Raw genomic sequence first — 19,494 nt, forward strand, 5'->3', positions numbered from 1 at the left:
ATCAAGGAAGGCGTTTTGTGCATGCTTCTCGCCAAGAGATGGCGCTGCCAGTTCATTCACTTTCATCACGGAAGAAGAAAAGAGTTTTTTTTTCTCCATGACTTTCACTTTCACCAACGTTTTCAGAGGGCAGTCCGGCAATGGTTTACTTTATCACAAATTGCCACGTTAAGGGAGCCAGTACACAGACTCGCATATTTTCTCTGTAATAATATTAGTACAAAAACTAGTGGCTTCTCCCATGTCCACAAAGCGTAGCACAATTGCTATATCACTTCTTAACGGCTGATTACAGAAGTGCAGGATTAACAAACACGCGGGCGTTTTAAACACGTGGTGCAATAATTTTTGCAGGCAATTGGTCCCGTTCAGTACAAATATACGGCGACACCACGTAAACTTTGCGGCGGAAAGCTCAGTGAAGTCCTGGCGCGAAAGTTTGTGGCAAAAGGTATTGTTTCGCTTATTCACGGCGAAACAATAACTTTCTCACACGAATGAATGAACCTTGTGAAATTCACTGTTTCACTTTTTCTTTTCATCCGTCTCCAACAACGGTAGCATGCTTGAAAGGGCCCTACTACACGTCGCAAAGGCTTTATAAATATTTCAGCCGAATGCGGGCTCTTACCAATGTACAGGCGTGAGCATAAGTCTGCAGACCACGGGGTCACGTGGCCAAAGGCGTCGACGTGCTCTCTGGCGACGAGACGCCTACTGTGGTGCGCGTCCCGTCGTATCAGTTGGCCTCTCATGTTGCTCTTTCTGCCGGGCTCGAAGCCAAAACGACAACTGGGTGCCCCTGTCTTCGCTCCATAAAATTTGTGCATTTTGTTTTTCTATTCTTTTTTTACGTAGCAACTGCAATGGCGCCGGTTCCATTGCTGGTCTCGCGTCGTGAATTATAACGGTTTATTAGCATAACTAAGCGTAGCCAGCCTCCCAAAACCTGATGAAGTCAAGCGCACAAAATTAGGTTTTCTCAGCTCAGCTTGCCTTTGTTGCGTTAGGACAAGTTGAACTTAAATGAGCCTAGTTATAATGAAACAAGCACAATAAATACGAATACGCAAATAAAATTAGTTTTGGAGTATTTAGATTACGGTTAGTTTAATGTGACTAAACTTGATGACTAGTAATAAGTATCTTTCTCTGCGCTCATAAAAATTCAACTTCAAACACTTTATTTGTTGTCTATCAGAATTTGTTTTATTAACCAAATTATAATCAGACTAGTTGTATGATGCCACGATCACCCACAGTGAGATTTTTTATGCTTACTATGGCACTGCCTCATAAGCTTAGTTATGCGTGTGTGATTGGATATCAGACTAATTATTCAACCATAACGGGTACACGTCATAACTAACACGAGTGAACACATAAATTTGATTGATTGGTTCAGTGTCAGTAGGGAGTACTTATTATATTCCAGGGTTTGGCGCCTCCAGGCTCATTAGGAAGTTGACTTGGATTATTCGGCCAAATTTTGCTCGGCTAAATGAAATTATTGCATGGTCAACTATGCTTAATTTGATTTGGCTGTACGCGTACTTTTGTCGACCCATCTGGCCGCGTCGAAGCTTTACTACGCTCAAGATAAAACAGCAACCTGGACTGGGCTTAAGATTACAGCCGAATTTATCAGGTGATACCATGCTCAACTAGGCTGAATTAGATTCGGCTACACTTACAACTAGGCTCATTTACGTTTAACTTGACCTATTGTCACAAAGGTGAGCTGAGCTGATGAAATTCAATTTTGTGTGCTTGGTTTCACTAGCTTAGTTATGAATCTACGCTTAGTTATGAATCTACGCTTATGAAGGCTACGCTTAGTTATGAATCAATCGGTATAAATAACTACGCGATTTGGCGTTGGCAGCGGCACCGTCGCCGTCTCTACGTTACAAAAAAGCCGCCCGCATCTTCCCACGGGGGCAACTCGAGTAAATGCGTCTCAGAGTGGTTGGAGTATCTCGTGAGTTTTGCGTAATTAGGTATTGTCTGGAACTCACCGGGTAGCGATCATCTCGGGTAGGTGTGTGGGTCGAGGCGGGTAACGGTAACCGTAGGTCAGGCTCATCAATGGTACATGCCCATGTACCAACGAGTCCTTAAACGATGCGCACACCAAGTAGGACTTAAACAGCTCCAGCAGTCTCTCGTCGTCATCCTTGTCGCTGGTAAAGTTGTCGTTGACGCCGCCACCCTTCAAGTCGACGTCGCCAAACGTGCTCCAGAGAACCCGTAACGCGTTGGTCTGCTTCGCTTTGCCCTTGATGCTCCCGAGCAGCGTAAGGTCGTTGTGGAAGTGCAGTCGGCTGCACAACCTTACTGCTGCGTCCGAAGCTGTGGTCTTCGAAGTCGCATTTGAAACGAGCGACCGGCTTCGCAAACTGCTTGGCTCGCTCCGCCCATTTCTCAGCGTGCTCACGTTCACGAGCAGCTTCCGAGTCGCCTCTCAATGACGACGTTTGCACGCCGCTTCTCGCTCACGTACTTCTTGTCTTAAAGCTCGCTGCTCACGTTTCGCAGCTGCTTCTCGTGCACGAAGTTCGGAATCCACAGCTCGCTTCAAACGCTTGCGTTCAGTGTCGTATGCTCGTCTCTTCGCAGCCTTGTCTTCTGCGTTGCTTGCTGTTGTTGACGCTGAAGACGGTCAGGGTGGGGCAACGTTGCCTTCAACGAGTGGTGGGACGATGATGTTGGGTTGTGCTACAGTACTGGTCGAAGGTGCTGTTGCTATCTGTTGCTTCCATCGCATCTACTCGAGTTAAGCAAAGCGTGAAGTCAAGCGAAAGAGGGGGAGAGAATGAAAGGAGAGAGGGGGAAGGGAGACAAGCCGAGCATGCGCAGTGGGGTGTGGACGCCGACGACGAGTGACATGGTGCGAGAAAGAAATTCTCGGCATTAAAAAAAACGCCACAAATTTGATAGAGCAAGGACCGCGACAACCAAGCGTTGTTATGGCTACGAGCTCGTCGGAGAGAGCGACCTGAGAGGCCAACTGATACGACGGGACGCGCATGCGCACCGCAGCTGGCGTGTCATCGCTAGATAGCGCGTCCATGCCTTCGGCCACACGATCCCGTGGTCTGCACACTTATGCTCACGCCTGTACATGTATTTCACTACTACACGCTGCCATGTTTGTTTAACAATGATGATTTTATATCTGGTCAGAAAAATGTGACATCTTTTATTACCACACCACGTTTTTTGCGTTATATGAATATTTTTGGTACCATGTTATAGTCCTGCAATATATTGCCGTTTTTTTTTCCCTTTACAAACCTTATAATGTACTGCACTACAATGTTCAATTGCCCGAATAAAAAATACTGAAATATTTTGGGTTATTAGTCCCCTACTATACGTTCTACCTTTACGAATTTTCTTTTCGTTTAATAATGCTGCTTGAACTAATTATTCATTTTTGAATTCGAGTTGTTAAAAATTTTTGTGTACACTACTGGTCATGTAAATCGTACAAGCAATGTATAATGGACGCTGACAAGTGTGCTTGACAAGTTCATTCATTCATTTCACCAAGTAAGATGTTGTTTCACTCTGAATTTGAAGAACTTCAGTTTACACAATTCTATCTGAGGCCTGCGAGGTATTTTTATATCAGTAATAAAAATATTTTGGGGGTATCTCTATATTTGTGTTTGTGCATGTATCCTACAGTACTTCCTACGAGATACGCTGGCTCTTCTATAGTTCAGCGTTTAGCAACGTCTCATCAAGTGGCCTTATGTTTCTTGGCGATCAATAGGCAGCTATCACACCAAGTTCAACAACGTTACTGAGGCCTAACAGGCAATGAGGCGAAGAAACGTTTAGGGATGTTATTCGTAGTAACTGCAAAGTAAGTGGAAAAAAGTAAAAAAGGACAAAAACATTACTTGCCGCCAGCAAATACCGAACCTGCGACCTTTTACTAACGCGTCCGATGCTCTGCCAACTGAGCTACGGTGGCAGTCATCCCTTCGTCGACATATGTGTGTACTTAAACATGGGAAATCTCATTACTATTGGATTTAATGAAGAGAACGAGCTCTTAAAATTATGTTTTTTTTATTCAAGTACGAAAAGGCTGTGTTAGCGAGATAGGTCACGATATCAACATAACCGGTCACCTGGCTACATTTTCATAGAACTTATCATAGGCTTCACCTCGATCACCTGAGATTTGTCTAACAAAATTTGTGGTTATTCCGGTGCTCCGAAATGTGCATCGGCAAAACAGTTTCTTAGAAAGAAAAAGCATCGCCCTGCCGCCTCATTATTCATAGTATTTGTGAATTCTTTTTGTCAACAGGAAAATATGTTGTACCTAAAGGGAGCACCTGTGTCATTCTTGGCCAAATGTTGCACAAGGACCCGACCTACTTTCCTGATCCAGAGGTATTTGATCCAGATAGGTTTCTTCCGGAGAACTCAAAGGGCAGGCATCCATACGCCTTTATTCCTTTCTCCGCCGGTCCAAGAAACTGTGTTGGTAAGCAACAAAATATGTCAGTAAGCATCGTGTCGGTAACCCTTGCTCATCCAGTCTGTTCATGCAGCGTCAGAATTGACTAGCATTCAGTCTGGTGGACCATTTCAGTCTAGAAGGGTTTATTGTGACGTTGTGAGAGCAGTTAAAGGGACACTCTCAACGGGATGAAGTCAAAATCGATAACATCAGCCCGCACATCGTATGTTCTACAGGTCGGTAAAAGTGCACGAGTAGGGGCGACGAACACAGCTGAAGCACAGATTAAACTAAACGGTTCATGTCACGCGTGGAGTGCGCTTGTGATAACGTCCCTCGTGCGAGGCATGCCGTCGAGTGCTCCTCAAACAAACAGGAAACTTCGCGCCCGTCTTGCCCAGGGCGATGTGAGTGGAACGCTGCTTCGCTCGAGCAACAAGTGTAGACTTTGACTGCGAGGGTGCAGTCCCGAGCACTGGCACATGCGCTCTCCCGACAGACATCAATAAACGGCTCGTATGTCCTTGTACGTGCTGTGCTCTTAGTGGCTTCGCTTTCAGGCAACCAACTGCACAAAAATCACTTTCTTAACTGTAGTGGTTGTATGCCCTTACAGCAGCATTAGAGGTTTTTATTCTGTCTGGTCCACCACTATACGCAGAATACTTAGCGTGTACCAGAATACTGGGCGTGAACTGCACATGCGTGTGCCTGTAAAACATGGCTGCGCCGCTCAAAACGATTGTTGCCACCTCAAATCTATCGAGTGGCTGCCGCGCGCTGTGTATCTTGCTAGCTTCGAATAGATGTTTTCATTTGCTTGATATTGACGGCCATAACCTTCGGCAGCAATGTGTTTGTGCCAATTTGGCACTCTTTTTGTGAGATTTACTCAAATAATCAATGCTGTAGCCTTGGTAAGTTCATCAACATCATCATCATCATCAGCCTGACTACGTCCACTGCAGGACAAAGGTCTCTACCATGTTCCGCCAGTTAACCCCGTCCTGTGCTTGCTGCTGCCAATTTATACCCGCAAACTTCTTAATCTCATCTGCCCACCTAACCTGCTGGATCCCCCTAACTCGCTTGCCTTCTCTGGGAATCCAGTTACTTACCCTTAATGACCAGCGGTTATCCTGTCTACGCGCTACATGCCCGGCCCATGTACATTTTCTCTTCTTGATTTCAACTATGATATCCTTAACCCACGTTTGTTCCCTAATCCACTCTGCTCTCTTCTTGTCTCTTAAGGTTACACCTACCATTTTTCTTTCCATTTCTCGCTGCGTCGTCCTCAATTTAAGCTGAACCCTCTTTGTAAGTCTCCAGGTTTCTGCTTCGTATCTGAATACCGGCAAGGTACAGCTGTTATAAACCTTCCTCTTGAGGGATAGTGGATATCTACCTGTCATAATTTGAGAGTGCTTGCCAAATGTGCTCCACCGCATTCTTATTCTTCTAGTTACTTCAATCTCGTGGTTGTGCTCCGCAGTTATTACCTGTCCTAAGTAGACATAGTCTTTTACAACTTGAAGTGCACTATTACCTATCTCGAAGCGCTGCTCTCTTCCTAGGTTGTTGTACATTACTTTCGTTTTCAGCAGATTAATTTTAAGACCCACCTTTCTGATCTCCTTGTCTAACTCCGTAATCATGAGTGGCAATTCCTCCCCTGAGTTACTCAGCAATGCAATGTCAACGGCGAAGCGCAGGTTACTAAGGTACTCTCCATTAACTCTTATCCCTTACTGTTCCCATTTTAGGCCTCTGAAAACCTCCTGTAAGCACGCGGTAAATAACATTGGGGAGATTGTGTCCCCTTCTTGATTGGTATTCTGTTGCTTTCTTTATGAAGCACTATGGTAGCAGTTGATCCCTTGTAGATTTCTTCAGGGATGTTTATACATACTTCTTCGACGCGCTGATTTCACAGTGTCTGCATGACGGCGGATATTTCTACTGAATCAAACGCCTTCTCGTAATCTATGAAGGCTATGTATAGTGGTTGGTTGTATTCTGAGCATTTCTCTATTACCTGATTGATAGTGTGAATGTGGTCGATTGTTGAGTAGCCTGTTCGAAATCCCGCTTGTTCCTTTGGTTGATTGAATTCTAATGTTTTCTTTACTCTGTTAGCAATTACTTTTGTAAATAGCTTGTATACTTCAGAGAGCAAGCTTATTGGCCTGTAATTCTGCAAGTCCTTGTCATCTTCTTTCTTATGTATTAAGATGATGTTAGCATTCTTCCAAGACTCTGGTACTATTCCCGTCAGAAGACACCTCGTAAGCAAGCTGGCTATTTTTTCTAACACAGTCTGTCCTACATCTTTCCGCAGATCTGATGTTACCTGATCCTCACCAGCAGGTTTGCCTCTTTGCATGCTCTCGAAAGCTTTTCTGACTTCTTCTATCATTACTTGTGGGGTGTCATCAGGGTTACTGCTAGTTCTTATAGTATTAAGGTCGTGGTTGTCCCGGCTACTGTAGAGATCTCTGTAAAACTTCTCTGCTATTTTAACTATCCTATCCATATTGGTAGTTATTTTGCCTTCTTTGTCCCTTAGTGCATACATCCGATTTTTGCCTATCCCAAGTTTCCTCTTCACTGCTTTGCCGCTTCCTCCGTTTTTCAGAGCGTGTTCAATTCACTCCAAGTTATACCTTCTTACAGCGCATACCTTACGCCTATTAATCAACTTCGAAAGCTCTGCCAGTTCTATTTTGTCTGTTGTACTTGAGACTTTCATGCTTCGACGCTTCTTAATTAGATTCTTCCTTTCCTGGGAAAGCTTGCCAGTGTCCTGTCTAACTACCCTGCCTCCAACTTCCACTGCACACTCCGTAATGATACTCGTCAGATTATCATTCATTGTATCTACGCTAAGGTTGGTTTCCTCACTTAGTAAGTTATGCTCCCGGAATCTTAGAGGTCGTAAAACACGTGTTTGTTTATTGTCTCCTTTCTTTCATTGGTGGCGTCACATGACGTAGTGGCAGCTACGACGCACGCTATCCGGTAATACGTACGCCCTTTGCGTTACCAAAATACCGCACAGACTAAAAACCTCTATTATGCAGCAGCACTTTGAAAGCCGCGCTCAAGTGGGCGTAGTGTATTCCAGCAGACAAATCTAAACTGGGCGAAAAACGCGTGAGAACATAGAAAGGCGCACTGGAGTACATGGTATGGTAAAATAAGCAGGGATGGGGGGGAGGCAGGGTGTTGAAGATGCAAACGAGGGGTAGTATAACATAGTATAGAGGAGGCGAGTGTAGGAGTGGGGCGAGTTGGTAGTTGGAGACACGCTGGTGGTGGCATAGAGTTTCCTACAATACTTACTAGAAGGAACTCTGGCACTAGTGTCTATGGGAGCTGCCACGCATGGCGCTTCAACGAGCATGAGAATGATGGGTAGTACACACATTTGTCTAATCTTCGTACTTCTGACTTGCCTTTGGCTCCGTGTGTGTTCATGTGGCTTAAAGTTTTTTTCTCACAAAACAAAAAGCAGCAAATGTTCAGCGATTGCGCTTCACCACCCAATTTTTTTTACTTCTTTTTTCAAATCAGGTGGTGAAGTTCAAAAGGGTTTGTTCTTTTCTTTAAAACGAAACTGTAACTAGAAATAAACGAAGCCGCAAGTACGATTCGCTGCCCGCAAGTACGAAGACTAGGCAAATGTGTGTACTACCCATCACTCCCATGGTCGCTGAACGATCGCAGCGCCAGAGTGCCCTCTAGTTAATTTTGAGAAACTCTATGGGTGGTGGAAGGTTAAGGAAGTTACTTTGGTGCAAAACCATGTCCATGTTTGCTTAGCTTTGATCACTTATGTCGTTTCATCGTTAAGGCTTCCACTGAGCTCCACTTTACATGAGGGTTTACGATATTCGGCCTGCAAAAGTCACGCATAAAGTGTAGAGTTAGGCAAGGTCGAACGCAAAAAGGTCAACTGCTAGCCTAAATAATGATATTACGGGTTTTACGCCTCGAAAAAAAACTATAGGCTTATGAGAGAACCTGTCCTGCCGGGCTCCCAAAATTTTTACTGTCTGGACATTTTCAACGTGCACCCAAATTTAAGTGTGCAGGCTTCACCGAAATTCTGCAGCCGCGGCCAATATTTGATACTGCGATCTTCGAGTCAGCAATTGAGCACCATAACCAGACAACCGTGGCGGGTAGCGGCTTGCGTTCCTTGATATACCATTACGATTGGTCGCTATCGCATTCATTGCTTCGTCCTTGAGGCAAAACTGTGATTTCAAACACCAAGCGTTTCTTATCCAAGAAGGATCTTTGACCGTTACTATTGGTCTATTTATCTAACTAGCAGCCTACGTCCTGACGCTCTCGTAGTCGTCTCCTCAACATGGCATTATACAAAACCTGGCATAGGAGGACATGACTCAGTGAAGAACAAGATTCACAGGTGATCACATAAGTAACGTGACTCACTCTTTCGCGTACGTCATACGACTATTTCCACCAGTCACAAGTCATAAATACCTGCATACCGCAAGCCTTGGTGTGCGCCACAGGTGGTTCACATTCATCAACACAGGAACAGGCATCGGTTGCCGAACTCACTCGAACTCATTCGGACATAGATCGAACCGTAAGTATGAGCCTGCATGAGTCCGGGTCAATAATGTTTTGGAGAGTTTGAGTTCCAGTGATTACGGTCGAGAAAAAAGTTCGCGAGTATGAGTTCGAGAGAGTATGGTTCAGGAAAAGTTTGGTGAACCTGAGTCTGAGTGAGTCCAAAGCACAACTTGCACTTATTAAGTGAGTGTGAGTGAGTTCCACTTATTTTTTCCGACCTATGATTCCGTCTGTTCTTCTTCAGCATTACTATCTACCTTACCTAAATGCACATTTATACTGTCACGTCTTCTAAGGTAGTATCGTTCATACACCATTTCGATATTTATAGGTGTGAAGCGTGATTTACGTAAGGGCATACCTTGACCTCCCCCAGCCAACTCTTCCAGCGAAGCTCTTGATAAATATACCGTACTTTGATATATATTTTAAAATATTACTTTACTCGTTTGCAAACACTTGTTACTCATAATGCAAGGTACAATATCAAAAGGCGCCAAAACGAGCACTGATTACCACAAATATTGGTTTAAAGAGCATTTTCACTATGGTTGAACAAGCTAATTTCAGGCTTATGGACTTGTGTGCTCGCTCACTCGAAGTCACAAGGCTCAGATCAAGCCGTGAGTCTGAGGGTGAGTCAGTATGGGTGTGTAATTCTTCGGTCAGTATGAATCCGAGAGCGTCCGATTGAATAACATTTTGGAGAGCTTGAGTCTGAGGGAATTCGGCTCAGGAAACTTTCAGTGAGTCTGAGTGAGTGCAAAGCGCAAAATGTATTTCGTGAGTGAGTTTGAGTGGGGTCCACAACTTTTGCCAGCCTATGGTGACAGGAGAATAGATTTTGTTCATCTTAACGTGACAGCGTTAAGGCTCCCGCGCCAAAGTTAAATCATTGCTGAAACCGTAATCTAACGAAGCTATTTTTCATAGGATCCAAGTACGCCATGGCAGAGCTTTTACGAGCTTCAGGAAAAGGCAGTTTGGAAGCTTTGTTTCGGGGTAATGCCAAATAATTCTGATAGATCTTGGTGTTTAACACCTCAAAATCACTATATGTTTATGATAAATGCCATAGTGAAGTGCTCCGGCAATATAGACGACTTATGGTTACGTGCACCTGAATCTAAGCACACAAGCCTCAAGTATTTTTGTTTCCATCGAAAGTGTGGCCACCACGACCTAGCTTCAATCCGCGAAAAGTGGGTCAGCAATCGAGCACCATAAGCTTTACACCACCATCGTGGTTGGGACAACGGCATTTGTGTTTGCTGGTATGTCTATTCACTTTCATAATATTGCCACATTGAATATGCAGCACCCAGAGAACAACGAAGAACACGCGCAGCAACAGAAAAAAAGACGAGGTTCTCTTCCGATCAGTTTGCCGGTGTTCTAGTACAATTAAAGTGAGTTTCCTGTATTCACCTGCTGCTGTTAACGGGGGTGTCGATGCGCGGAAGTCTTTCTGGACTAGATGCGGGGCTGTTGTCAGGCGTCCCGAACATGTACCCAGCGCCTCCACCAGTGTCGCAATGCAGAAACAGCAGCAGTTGAATACAGAAAACTCACTTTAATTGTACCAGAACACTGGAAAACTGATTGGAAGAGAACCTCGTCTTTTTTTTCTCTCGCTGCGCGTGTTCTTCGTAGTTCTCTTGGTGCTGCATATTCAATGTGGCATTGTTCGACCTGATCCCGATAAGATTGTGGCCGTCAGAAAATTTTCAGTGCCAACAGACAAGAAAACAGTCAGGCGTTTCCTTGGCCTGTGCGCATACTACCGAAGGTTTATTGCCAATTTCTCCCACATAGCCTCGCCGTTAACACGACTCGCAAGAGAAGACGTTTCGTTCACATGGGGCGACGATCAACAGGCGGCATTTGACGATCTCCGACAACGCCTGCAGACTCCGCCTGTGCTTGCTCACTTTGATGGAAATGCTCCTACCATGGTCCACACAGATGCCAGCAACGTGGGTTTAGACGCTGTACTCGTCCAGTGGCAAGAGTCAGCCGAGCGTGTGATCGCATATGCTAGTAGGACGCTTTCCCGCGCCGAGTCCAACTACTCCACAACGGAAAAAGAGTGTCTTCCTGTCGTATGAGTGGTTATGAAGTTTCGTTCGTACCTCTATGGTCGTTCCTTCCACGAAGTCAGCGACTATCATTCCCTCTGCTGGCTGACAAACTTGAAAGACCCGTCTGGTTGGCTCGCACGGTAGAGCTCATGCCTTCAAGAGTTTGATATGATGGTCGTGTATAAGTCCGGATGGCCGCACGCTGACGCCGATTGCTTATCAAGGTCACCGATAAAGCGCGACGATGACACAGAAGATGACAGCAAGGCATTTGTAGGAGTCGTCGACACCACTACGATTTCGTGCAAGCAGAAAGAAGACAGCGAGTTGCTTCCCCTTATTGAATTTTTGAATGGCCGGACAACAACCGTTCCTAGAAGATTTGCAAGGAGCCTGCCGTCATTCTGCTTACGTAGTGGTGTTCTCTATAAGAACTTTTTTCTCAGAGGAAGCACCCACCTACTTGTCGTTCCGACGTCAATTCGTGAGGAGATACTTTGTGCTAGCCACGATGAGCCAACGTCTGGCCATCTCGGATACACACGCACATTGGCCAGAATCCAACAGAAATACTACTGGCCAAGACTTCCAGCTATTGTGAAGCATTAGTGCGCACGTGCCTCGATTGCCAACGACAAAAATCGCCACCGTTAAAACCAGCTGGACTATTACAACCAATTCAAGTGCCCACGGTACATTTTGCCCAAATTGAAATGGATCTCCTCGGACCATATCCGACTTCTCATCCTGGCAACAAGTGGGTAATACTCACCACTGATTATCTTAGACACTACGCAGAAACAAAGGCTTTGTCAAGTGGCACCGCCGTTGAAACCACACGATACTTCGTAGAAAATATCGTCCTTAGGCATGGTGCTCCGACAATCATAATAACGGATGGAGGTGCCGCCTTCACGGCCGCGCTCCTGAAGACAGTGCTTGAGCTCAGTGGAACAGCCCATCGGAAAACCACTTCCTATCATTCACAAACCAACGGCTTAACAGAACGCCTCAACAAGACTATTGCCGACATGTTGAGTATGTACGTTGACGTGGATCGCAAGAACTTGGACGACATTCTACCGCCCATCACGTTCGCCTATAATACAGCGCAGCAAGAAACTACACGAATAACGCCGTTCAGTCTCCTTCATGGCCGTGAAGTGACGACGATGCTTGACGCCATGTTACTGCACGTCTGCAATGGCATTGATTTGGACGCTGCATCTTTTACCCAACAAGCAGAAGAAGCGAGGCAGCTTGCACGCGTCCGAATCACCCAGCAGCAAAATTACGACGCCCAACGTTATAATCTGCGCTGCTGACATGTCGTGTAACGGCCCGCGACAAAGTCTGGATATGGAGTCCTATCCGCCACCGGGGACTGTCTGCGAAATTGCTGAAGAAGTATTTTGGCCCCTACACAGTTTTACAACGCCTGAGCGACGTTAATTACGTGGTCGTTCCTGATAGCCGCTCGACAACTCGCCAGCAAAAACCAGAAATCGTGCACGTTGTGCGAATGAAGCCCTATTTTTCGGACTGATTTACACCATACATCTACTACACCGTCTTTTGTAGAAGAGCATCGGGACGCTGCTCTTTGGAGGGGGGCAAATACCACATTGAATTTGCAGCACCAAGAGAACAACGAAGAACACGCGCAGCAAGAGAAAAAAAGACGAGGTTCTCTTCCGATCAGTTTGCCAGTGTTCTGGTACATATGGAATGAGTTTCCTGTATTCAACTGCTGCTGTTTCTGCATTGTGACAATATTGCACCAAACTGGACACCACTGTGATTTAATTTCCATTGAGGCAAAATGCTACACTTGGAAGTGCATGTTAAGCAACACCAGGTGATCCAAATTGCGGCAGCCCCATACTACGGCATGCTGCGTAAAGAGATTGTGGTTTTGGCGCCTAAATTTTTGTTATTTTGGCGCCTGAAGAGGACATACTCGTTCTTTGCAGGCGCGTCGATGCCGCAATGAGCAAAAGTTCCAAGATCTAGTACATTTTGAAAGGTTATGAAACGCAATATGAAGCACGACGACATGTTTCAAATGCTTCTTGCGAAGTCTCCTGGCACGGTGTCTAAAGGTATAACTCTGTTACAGGACTACGACGAATTACGAGGCAACGCGCTCTCACCCATAATTCATCTCGACCTAACCAACCGCTCGCTGTACTGGACGTCATGCCTCACCAATCGCACCTTCTCACACAAATGAAAGACTTTGTGCATGAGGAGGTCCCACGTCAGCTTTCCCTCTTTCTGTTTGCTCAGCGCCATTAGCTCCCGCCGCAGCAGCTGCTGCGGCCACCAACCCATTGGCTCGCCTGCTCTGACTTGTGATTCAGGGCCAGATTCTCCAGGCTATGCCGGTGTCTTTTCAGCAGCCCATTGTCGCAGCGCCTCTTACTTACCCTTAGACAGTAAAAAGGCAGCAGCTACGCCAGCCCTTGCCGTTCGATGGATTGCCGTGTGCCCTCGCTCTAACTCAGCCATCCACCGCATTGGCTCCTTCTTCCGATCCGAACTTGAGCTCCTCCCGTTGCGACCAGCCATACGACCACACGCATCAAGCCACATACGAGCTCGTCAGAGGAGACATCGAAATTTCACCGACAGCAGCTGTTTTGCTCCCTCTACTTTCCTATGACATGTGTGATGACACTGATGAAGTTGCATTCTGTGAGCCATCAATCAATTTCCTAAGTCGGAAACCCCTTCTCCTTCGCCCCGCTGCGATGGTCTAGTGGCTAACGTACTCGGCTGCTGGCCAGCAGGCCGCGGGATCAAATCCCGGCTGCGGTGGCTGCATTTCCGATGGAGGCAGAAATGTTGTAGACTCGTGTGCTCATATTTGGGCGCACGTTGAAGAACCCCAAGTGGTCGAAATTTTCGGAGCCCTCCACTACAGCGTCTCTCATAAACATATGGTGGTTTTGGGACGTTAAACCCCACATATCAATCGAACCAATTCTTCTCCCTTATTTGACCTCTCAATTTCAAATGCAGCCAGAGCTTTCTGCCTCACCAATCCCTTTCCGTATCCCGTCAACTGTTTGAAGGTGAATCTCTAGGATGCGCGTAGCCCATTAATAAGGGACAAATGTTTACCGTTCTGTGAGAATCATCCTGATGTGACCTCGACGCCATCAGTGCCCTTAACTACTTTGATGTACCAGGTTCCAAAGAATTCGATTCGACGAACGCAGACTGACTGCATCTGAACGATCCAGCTCCAGCTCCTGTACAATTTTCTAGAATCTTTTGATGTTGCTCAACCTGGTCTTGGCCGCACTTCTACCACTCTTCATTTCATAGACACCGGCTTCCATGCACCAGTGCTGCAACGACCATACCGTGTTTCAGTGGTAGAACACCACGTCAATATGAAGCAGATTCTCAGAATGCTGCAACCGGACGTGCTTCGACCTCCACAATATCCATGGAACTCACCTGTAGTGCACGTTAAAAAAAGATGGTTCTATTCGCTTCTGCGCGGATTACCGGCGCCTAAACAAGATCAATTGAGAAGACCTGTACCCTAAACTCATGATTGACGATGTCATTGATGTATACTTTACATGGTGCCGAGTTTGTAATCGTGAGGTTTGTGTTCAGGGTACTGGTAGGTGCCCCTAGCAGATGCTGGTTGATAAAACCAGTGTTTGTAACACCCGACGGTCTATGTTAATTTAATTTCATGCCCTTCAGCCTCTGCAATGCACGTGCCACCTTCAAACGCATGCTGGATTAGGGTTTTTTGGGTTCGAAGTGGCAAACGTGTCTCTGCTATCTTTACAATATTGTCGTTTTTGTGCCAGACTTTGCAACACATCTCGATCACCTTAAACACGGCCTCACTTGCCCGAAGAATGCTCATAACCAACTCATCCTTAAAAAGTGCTGCTTCACTGCCCGGCCACTTACGATTCTCGGTGTCGTCGTATTCAAGGGTACACTTCCAGACCCGGCTAAATTACAGACTGTCACCTACTTCCCCAAATCAACGACTGTAAGGCAGTTACGGAGCTTCTAAGGGCTTTGCTCCTACTTTCGCTGGTTCATGCGCAACTTCGCATCTATTGCAGTAACACAGATAATTGGGCTAGCTCTTGGTCTGCAATTTCATGTTTTAGTGTCCGTGTCTGTGCACGCACCCTTATTCAGTTAATAGATTCGCCTTCATCTTGCGCCTTTGACCCAACGTTTAGGCAGCGCCACCCATATTTCGTCATGGTCTGCCGAGCGTGACGAAACCTTATCTCCACCTTTTGTCGTCTCCTGAATTCACCTCCAATACTGCGTCCCTACAATCATGCGGTGGCAAGTGGCGTCCACACCAACGCCAGCGGTGTCAGCCTCGGTGTGGTTCTCGCGCAACGAAAGCCTGGATTCAGCGAATATGTCGTCACATAGGCCAGCAGCACTCTCGCCAAGACTGAGTCGAACTTAGTGTCACGGAGAAAGAATGCTTGGTGATCGTTTGGGCGCTGGTGAAGTTCACCCATAACTTTACGGTCGTACTTATGAATTATTAACCAACCACCACACATTATGCTGACTGTCTTCACTGAAAGATCGATGAGGTCGTCTGGCCCGTTGGGGCATTCGGATTTGAAGGGGCCCTGCAATACTTTTTGAGCATGGTCAGAAAGCGCTTATGATCGGCAGTAGAGGCTCCCAACAATACGAGAGCGAAATAGTATAGCGCAGCACGTGGCCTGGAATTCACAATGAATTATCAAAGGCAGCTAAAGCTACTTTCTCTTCTCCCGACAAATGACGGAAGGCGCTAAAAAATTACTCGTAAGGCCAACATGGCAGGCTCAGTCGTTACAAGGATCGCCATGGGAGGCCGTGACTTGTGCACGCGTGCGCGCGCAGTCCCACTAAACAAAACCGCGTATCCGAAGGAAATGAAAACAGTGCTAAAGGTTGCGAGTCGCGAATGACGCATTTTCTTTGTTCTTACTATCCCTCCCTGTTTGTATTGAAGCACTTTTGTCCGGACAAGAGAAGAGACAATGTGATAGCAGCGTGTGACACATCTTTGTAACTCCGCTCATACTGGACACATTCCGAAAATGTTTACGGCGTTGAAGTCGTGAGGCAATATGCTTTTTTAATGAATTACTTTCATAGTACTTGAAAAAGTGTTTCAGAGCCCCTTTAGGAATATGACATTCGCTTTACACACCGTTCCGGCCACAAGCATGCCGATGCTGATCCACTGTCGTGGTCCGCACTATGCTCAGGCATCGCATCGATGCCCCAGAGCACATGTTGTTAGCTCTTGACGTGACCACCATCTCTTCTTCACAACGCAATAATCCATGAATAGCTTCGATTCTTGATGCGTTACCTGAGACACCCACACTTCCAAGCACACGAACACTGTAACGCCAGGCTCCGCACTTCATTATTAGTGATGGCCTTTTGTACCGGTGCAACAACACACCAGATAGTTGGAAGGCGCTACGTCACTCCCCTAACGCTGCGCTTTACAATCTGTGCGTCGTTTTATTCCGGCCCGCAATTTGCGCACGCCGGTGCCTTCAATACCTGCGGGTGCCTACGCGTAAAGTGTATTACTGGAGTGGAATGTTCACCTTCGTCCGCCAGTTCATTCGCGGCTGCCACGAGTGTCAGCGGCAGAAAAACCTGTCACATCCTGCAGCAGGTTCATTGCAGCCATTCCATGACCAGGCCGCCCATTCTACTACTTTAAAATTCACCTCTATGCACCATTACTTTTGACAACGGCAGGCAACCAATGGATTATCGCAGTTGTGGAATATAATCGTATTGTGGTACCAGCTCCACAACGGTAGGAAGAGCAAAAATAGACCGGAAACACTCTTCAGTTCCTATCCATTATGTCTCTTCCTACCATAGTCGCACCGTTATTACAATAGAGCCACGATGAACCAACACACCCAAATTAAGATCTTGCTGTTGCGGAGCATCTTAAACGGTACGCCGCAACTGCTGCTCTTCCCACAGTGACATCAGAAGACGTCGTATCTTTCATCATCAATCGTTGTTTGCTTCGTCATGGTCCTCCTTGCCAACTCCTCAGTGACCGCGGGCGTGTATTTCTGATTGATGATTGATTTATTTGTGGGGTTTAACGTCCCAAAACCACTGTATGATTATGAGAGACGCCGTAGTGGAGGACTCCGGAAATTTTGACCACTTGGTGTTCTTTAACGTGCACCCAAATCTGAGCACACGGGCCTACAACATTTCCGCCTCCATCGGAAATGCAGCCGCCGCAGCCGGGATCCGATCCCGCGACCTGCGGGTCAGCAGCCGAGTACCTTAGCCACTAGACCACCGCGGCGGCGCCGGGCGTGTATTTCTCTCAAGTGAAATCCAAGCATTTCTTCAACAGTGCCATATTGTACACTGGAAGAGTACAGCCTACCACCCTGAGACAACCAGTTTCCCTGAGTGGTATAATCGTAATCTGGGTGACATGCTCTCGACACATATCACTTTTGATCAAATTAAGGCTTCGTTCTTGCATTTGCGACCTACGCGTATAGCACCGCTACGCAAGTCACTACCGGGTTTTCCCCGTTTTTTTTCTTCTGTATGGTTGCCAATCATTGCACACCATCGACTCTTTGCTGCCACATACACCAGATCCCTCTGAGTGCATGCCTGTCTCGTAAGCCACCCGTTATGCAGAAGAGTGCCGCAAGCTTACCAAGCGTCTTACCACAGCTGACCAACATCACCAGAAGAATACCCGCTACGATTACCATACTCCTTAAGCAGCAGCGACGCTCGTTCCTGGGGCACTTGTATCGCTGCATTTCTTGCTCAGCACTCCTGGTTTATCCCCCAAGCAACTTTCCAATTACAATGGTCCCTCCCACGTGGTCGAGCGTACATCACCAGTGAACTAAGCCATTGAACCTCTAACGCCACTGAGCGACCGTCGTCTGCGTGGACGTGATATCGCTCACGTAGACCACCTCAAGCCGTACTTCAGCCCGCTTGTGCCCACCTGTTAGATTGGCAGGATAGCTTCATCTTTTTCACGGGGTAATAACAATGTAGAAAGGAAGACGTTGATATGATGGGTTGAGCTTTCATCACCACGAGACGAAGGCACAAGATTGGCAGTTCAGCGCCATCATATTGGTCCACCTGCATACTTTTCGACATACCACCCGCGTGCTCGGGTCACTCACTAAAACCCCTTTACAATAGTAAAAACACCCACATCAGATAGAATTATTACTAACGGAAAAGGGATTACCAAGATGCGATGAATACCATGAACCATTACCTTTAACGCAGATTTCGATAGCATTCCCACATACCAAAAACACAAACACTTCTGCGTATTTGATAAGTTAAACATACAACTTCACCCAATATTGCCTTTAGCATATGATCCACTGGTACATCTCGTTGACGCGGTAAACTGTTTATACAAAACAAATTTGTTTTAGAATCAGAGTTATTATTCTTCAATGCGTGTTGCATTTCCCGCTGAAATTTTATCACATCATGGCCACATCATAGCTGGCACATCATAGCCTGAACAGACTTTTCCCCATTGAGTCCAATTTAACTGTTTAACGTGTACATATCAGTCGTTCTAATAGAAAGCAAGAAATGCTATGACCGCAAGATGTACAATATGTTTTTTCCCCGCAGGTCAGAAGTTTGCCATCACAGAAGAAAAGATCATAGTGGCCAGAGTGCTCAGACACTTCCGCATAATGTCCCTTGACCACCGGGACAGACTGATACTTTCTCCACAACCCATTCTTCATCCGCGATCGGTGTTCGGAGGCATCAGGGTGAAGTTTACACCAAGGCGACCACTACGACTTCAAAACGCGTGATAAGCTAACTGTAGTGAACACAGCAATAAAACGTTTTCGTACTTGATGGATGGTTTCGTTGGAGCTTCAAACTCATTTCAAGAGCTTGTAAGAAGGCGTGACGAGGTTGGTAGACTTGAGAGATACTGAATAAATCTGCACTGCAAGTTGCATTTCGAAAACATCATTATCTTACCGTCTTCGGAGGGCTGGTAACACACGGAAAAAGAAATGAAAAGACTCTCGGCGGTACACTCTTGAGATTCTCATAGCATCACTGGACCAATGATAGGAATTTTGAGGTTGCATATTTATGGAAAATATACATTTTCTGAGACAAGAACGTCTCGGTTGAGTGACAGTGTACACAAACTAACACTGAATATGAGGCATATAGGAGTTTCACTGTGCACGCGAAGAGCAAGAAGCCCTCGACCCATAAACTTTCATAATTTTGTAA

General features: G+C 46.2%; 1 protein-coding gene across 1 annotated transcript in view; it reads left to right on the forward strand.

Annotated features, from left to right (window-relative positions):
• The window catches only part of LOC119161241 (cytochrome P450 4c3), a 100,474-nt gene extending 81,373 nt beyond the window's left edge, over positions 1-19,101 (forward strand). Inside the window, exons 10-11 of the mRNA XM_037413615.2 lie at positions 4,328-4,507; positions 18,865-19,101. Coding sequence (XP_037269512.2) covers positions 4,328-4,507; positions 18,865-19,055 — 371 coding nt within the window. The 3' untranslated portion in view covers positions 19,056-19,101. The remainder of the gene's footprint in view (positions 1-4,327; positions 4,508-18,864) is intronic.
• The last annotated feature ends 393 nt before the right edge of the window (positions 19,102-19,494 follow it).

Source organism: Rhipicephalus microplus, chromosome X, assembly GCF_043290135.1.
Source record: "Rhipicephalus microplus isolate Deutch F79 chromosome X, USDA_Rmic, whole genome shotgun sequence".
NCBI classification, from domain to species: domain Eukaryota; kingdom Metazoa; phylum Arthropoda; class Arachnida; order Ixodida; family Ixodidae; genus Rhipicephalus; species Rhipicephalus microplus.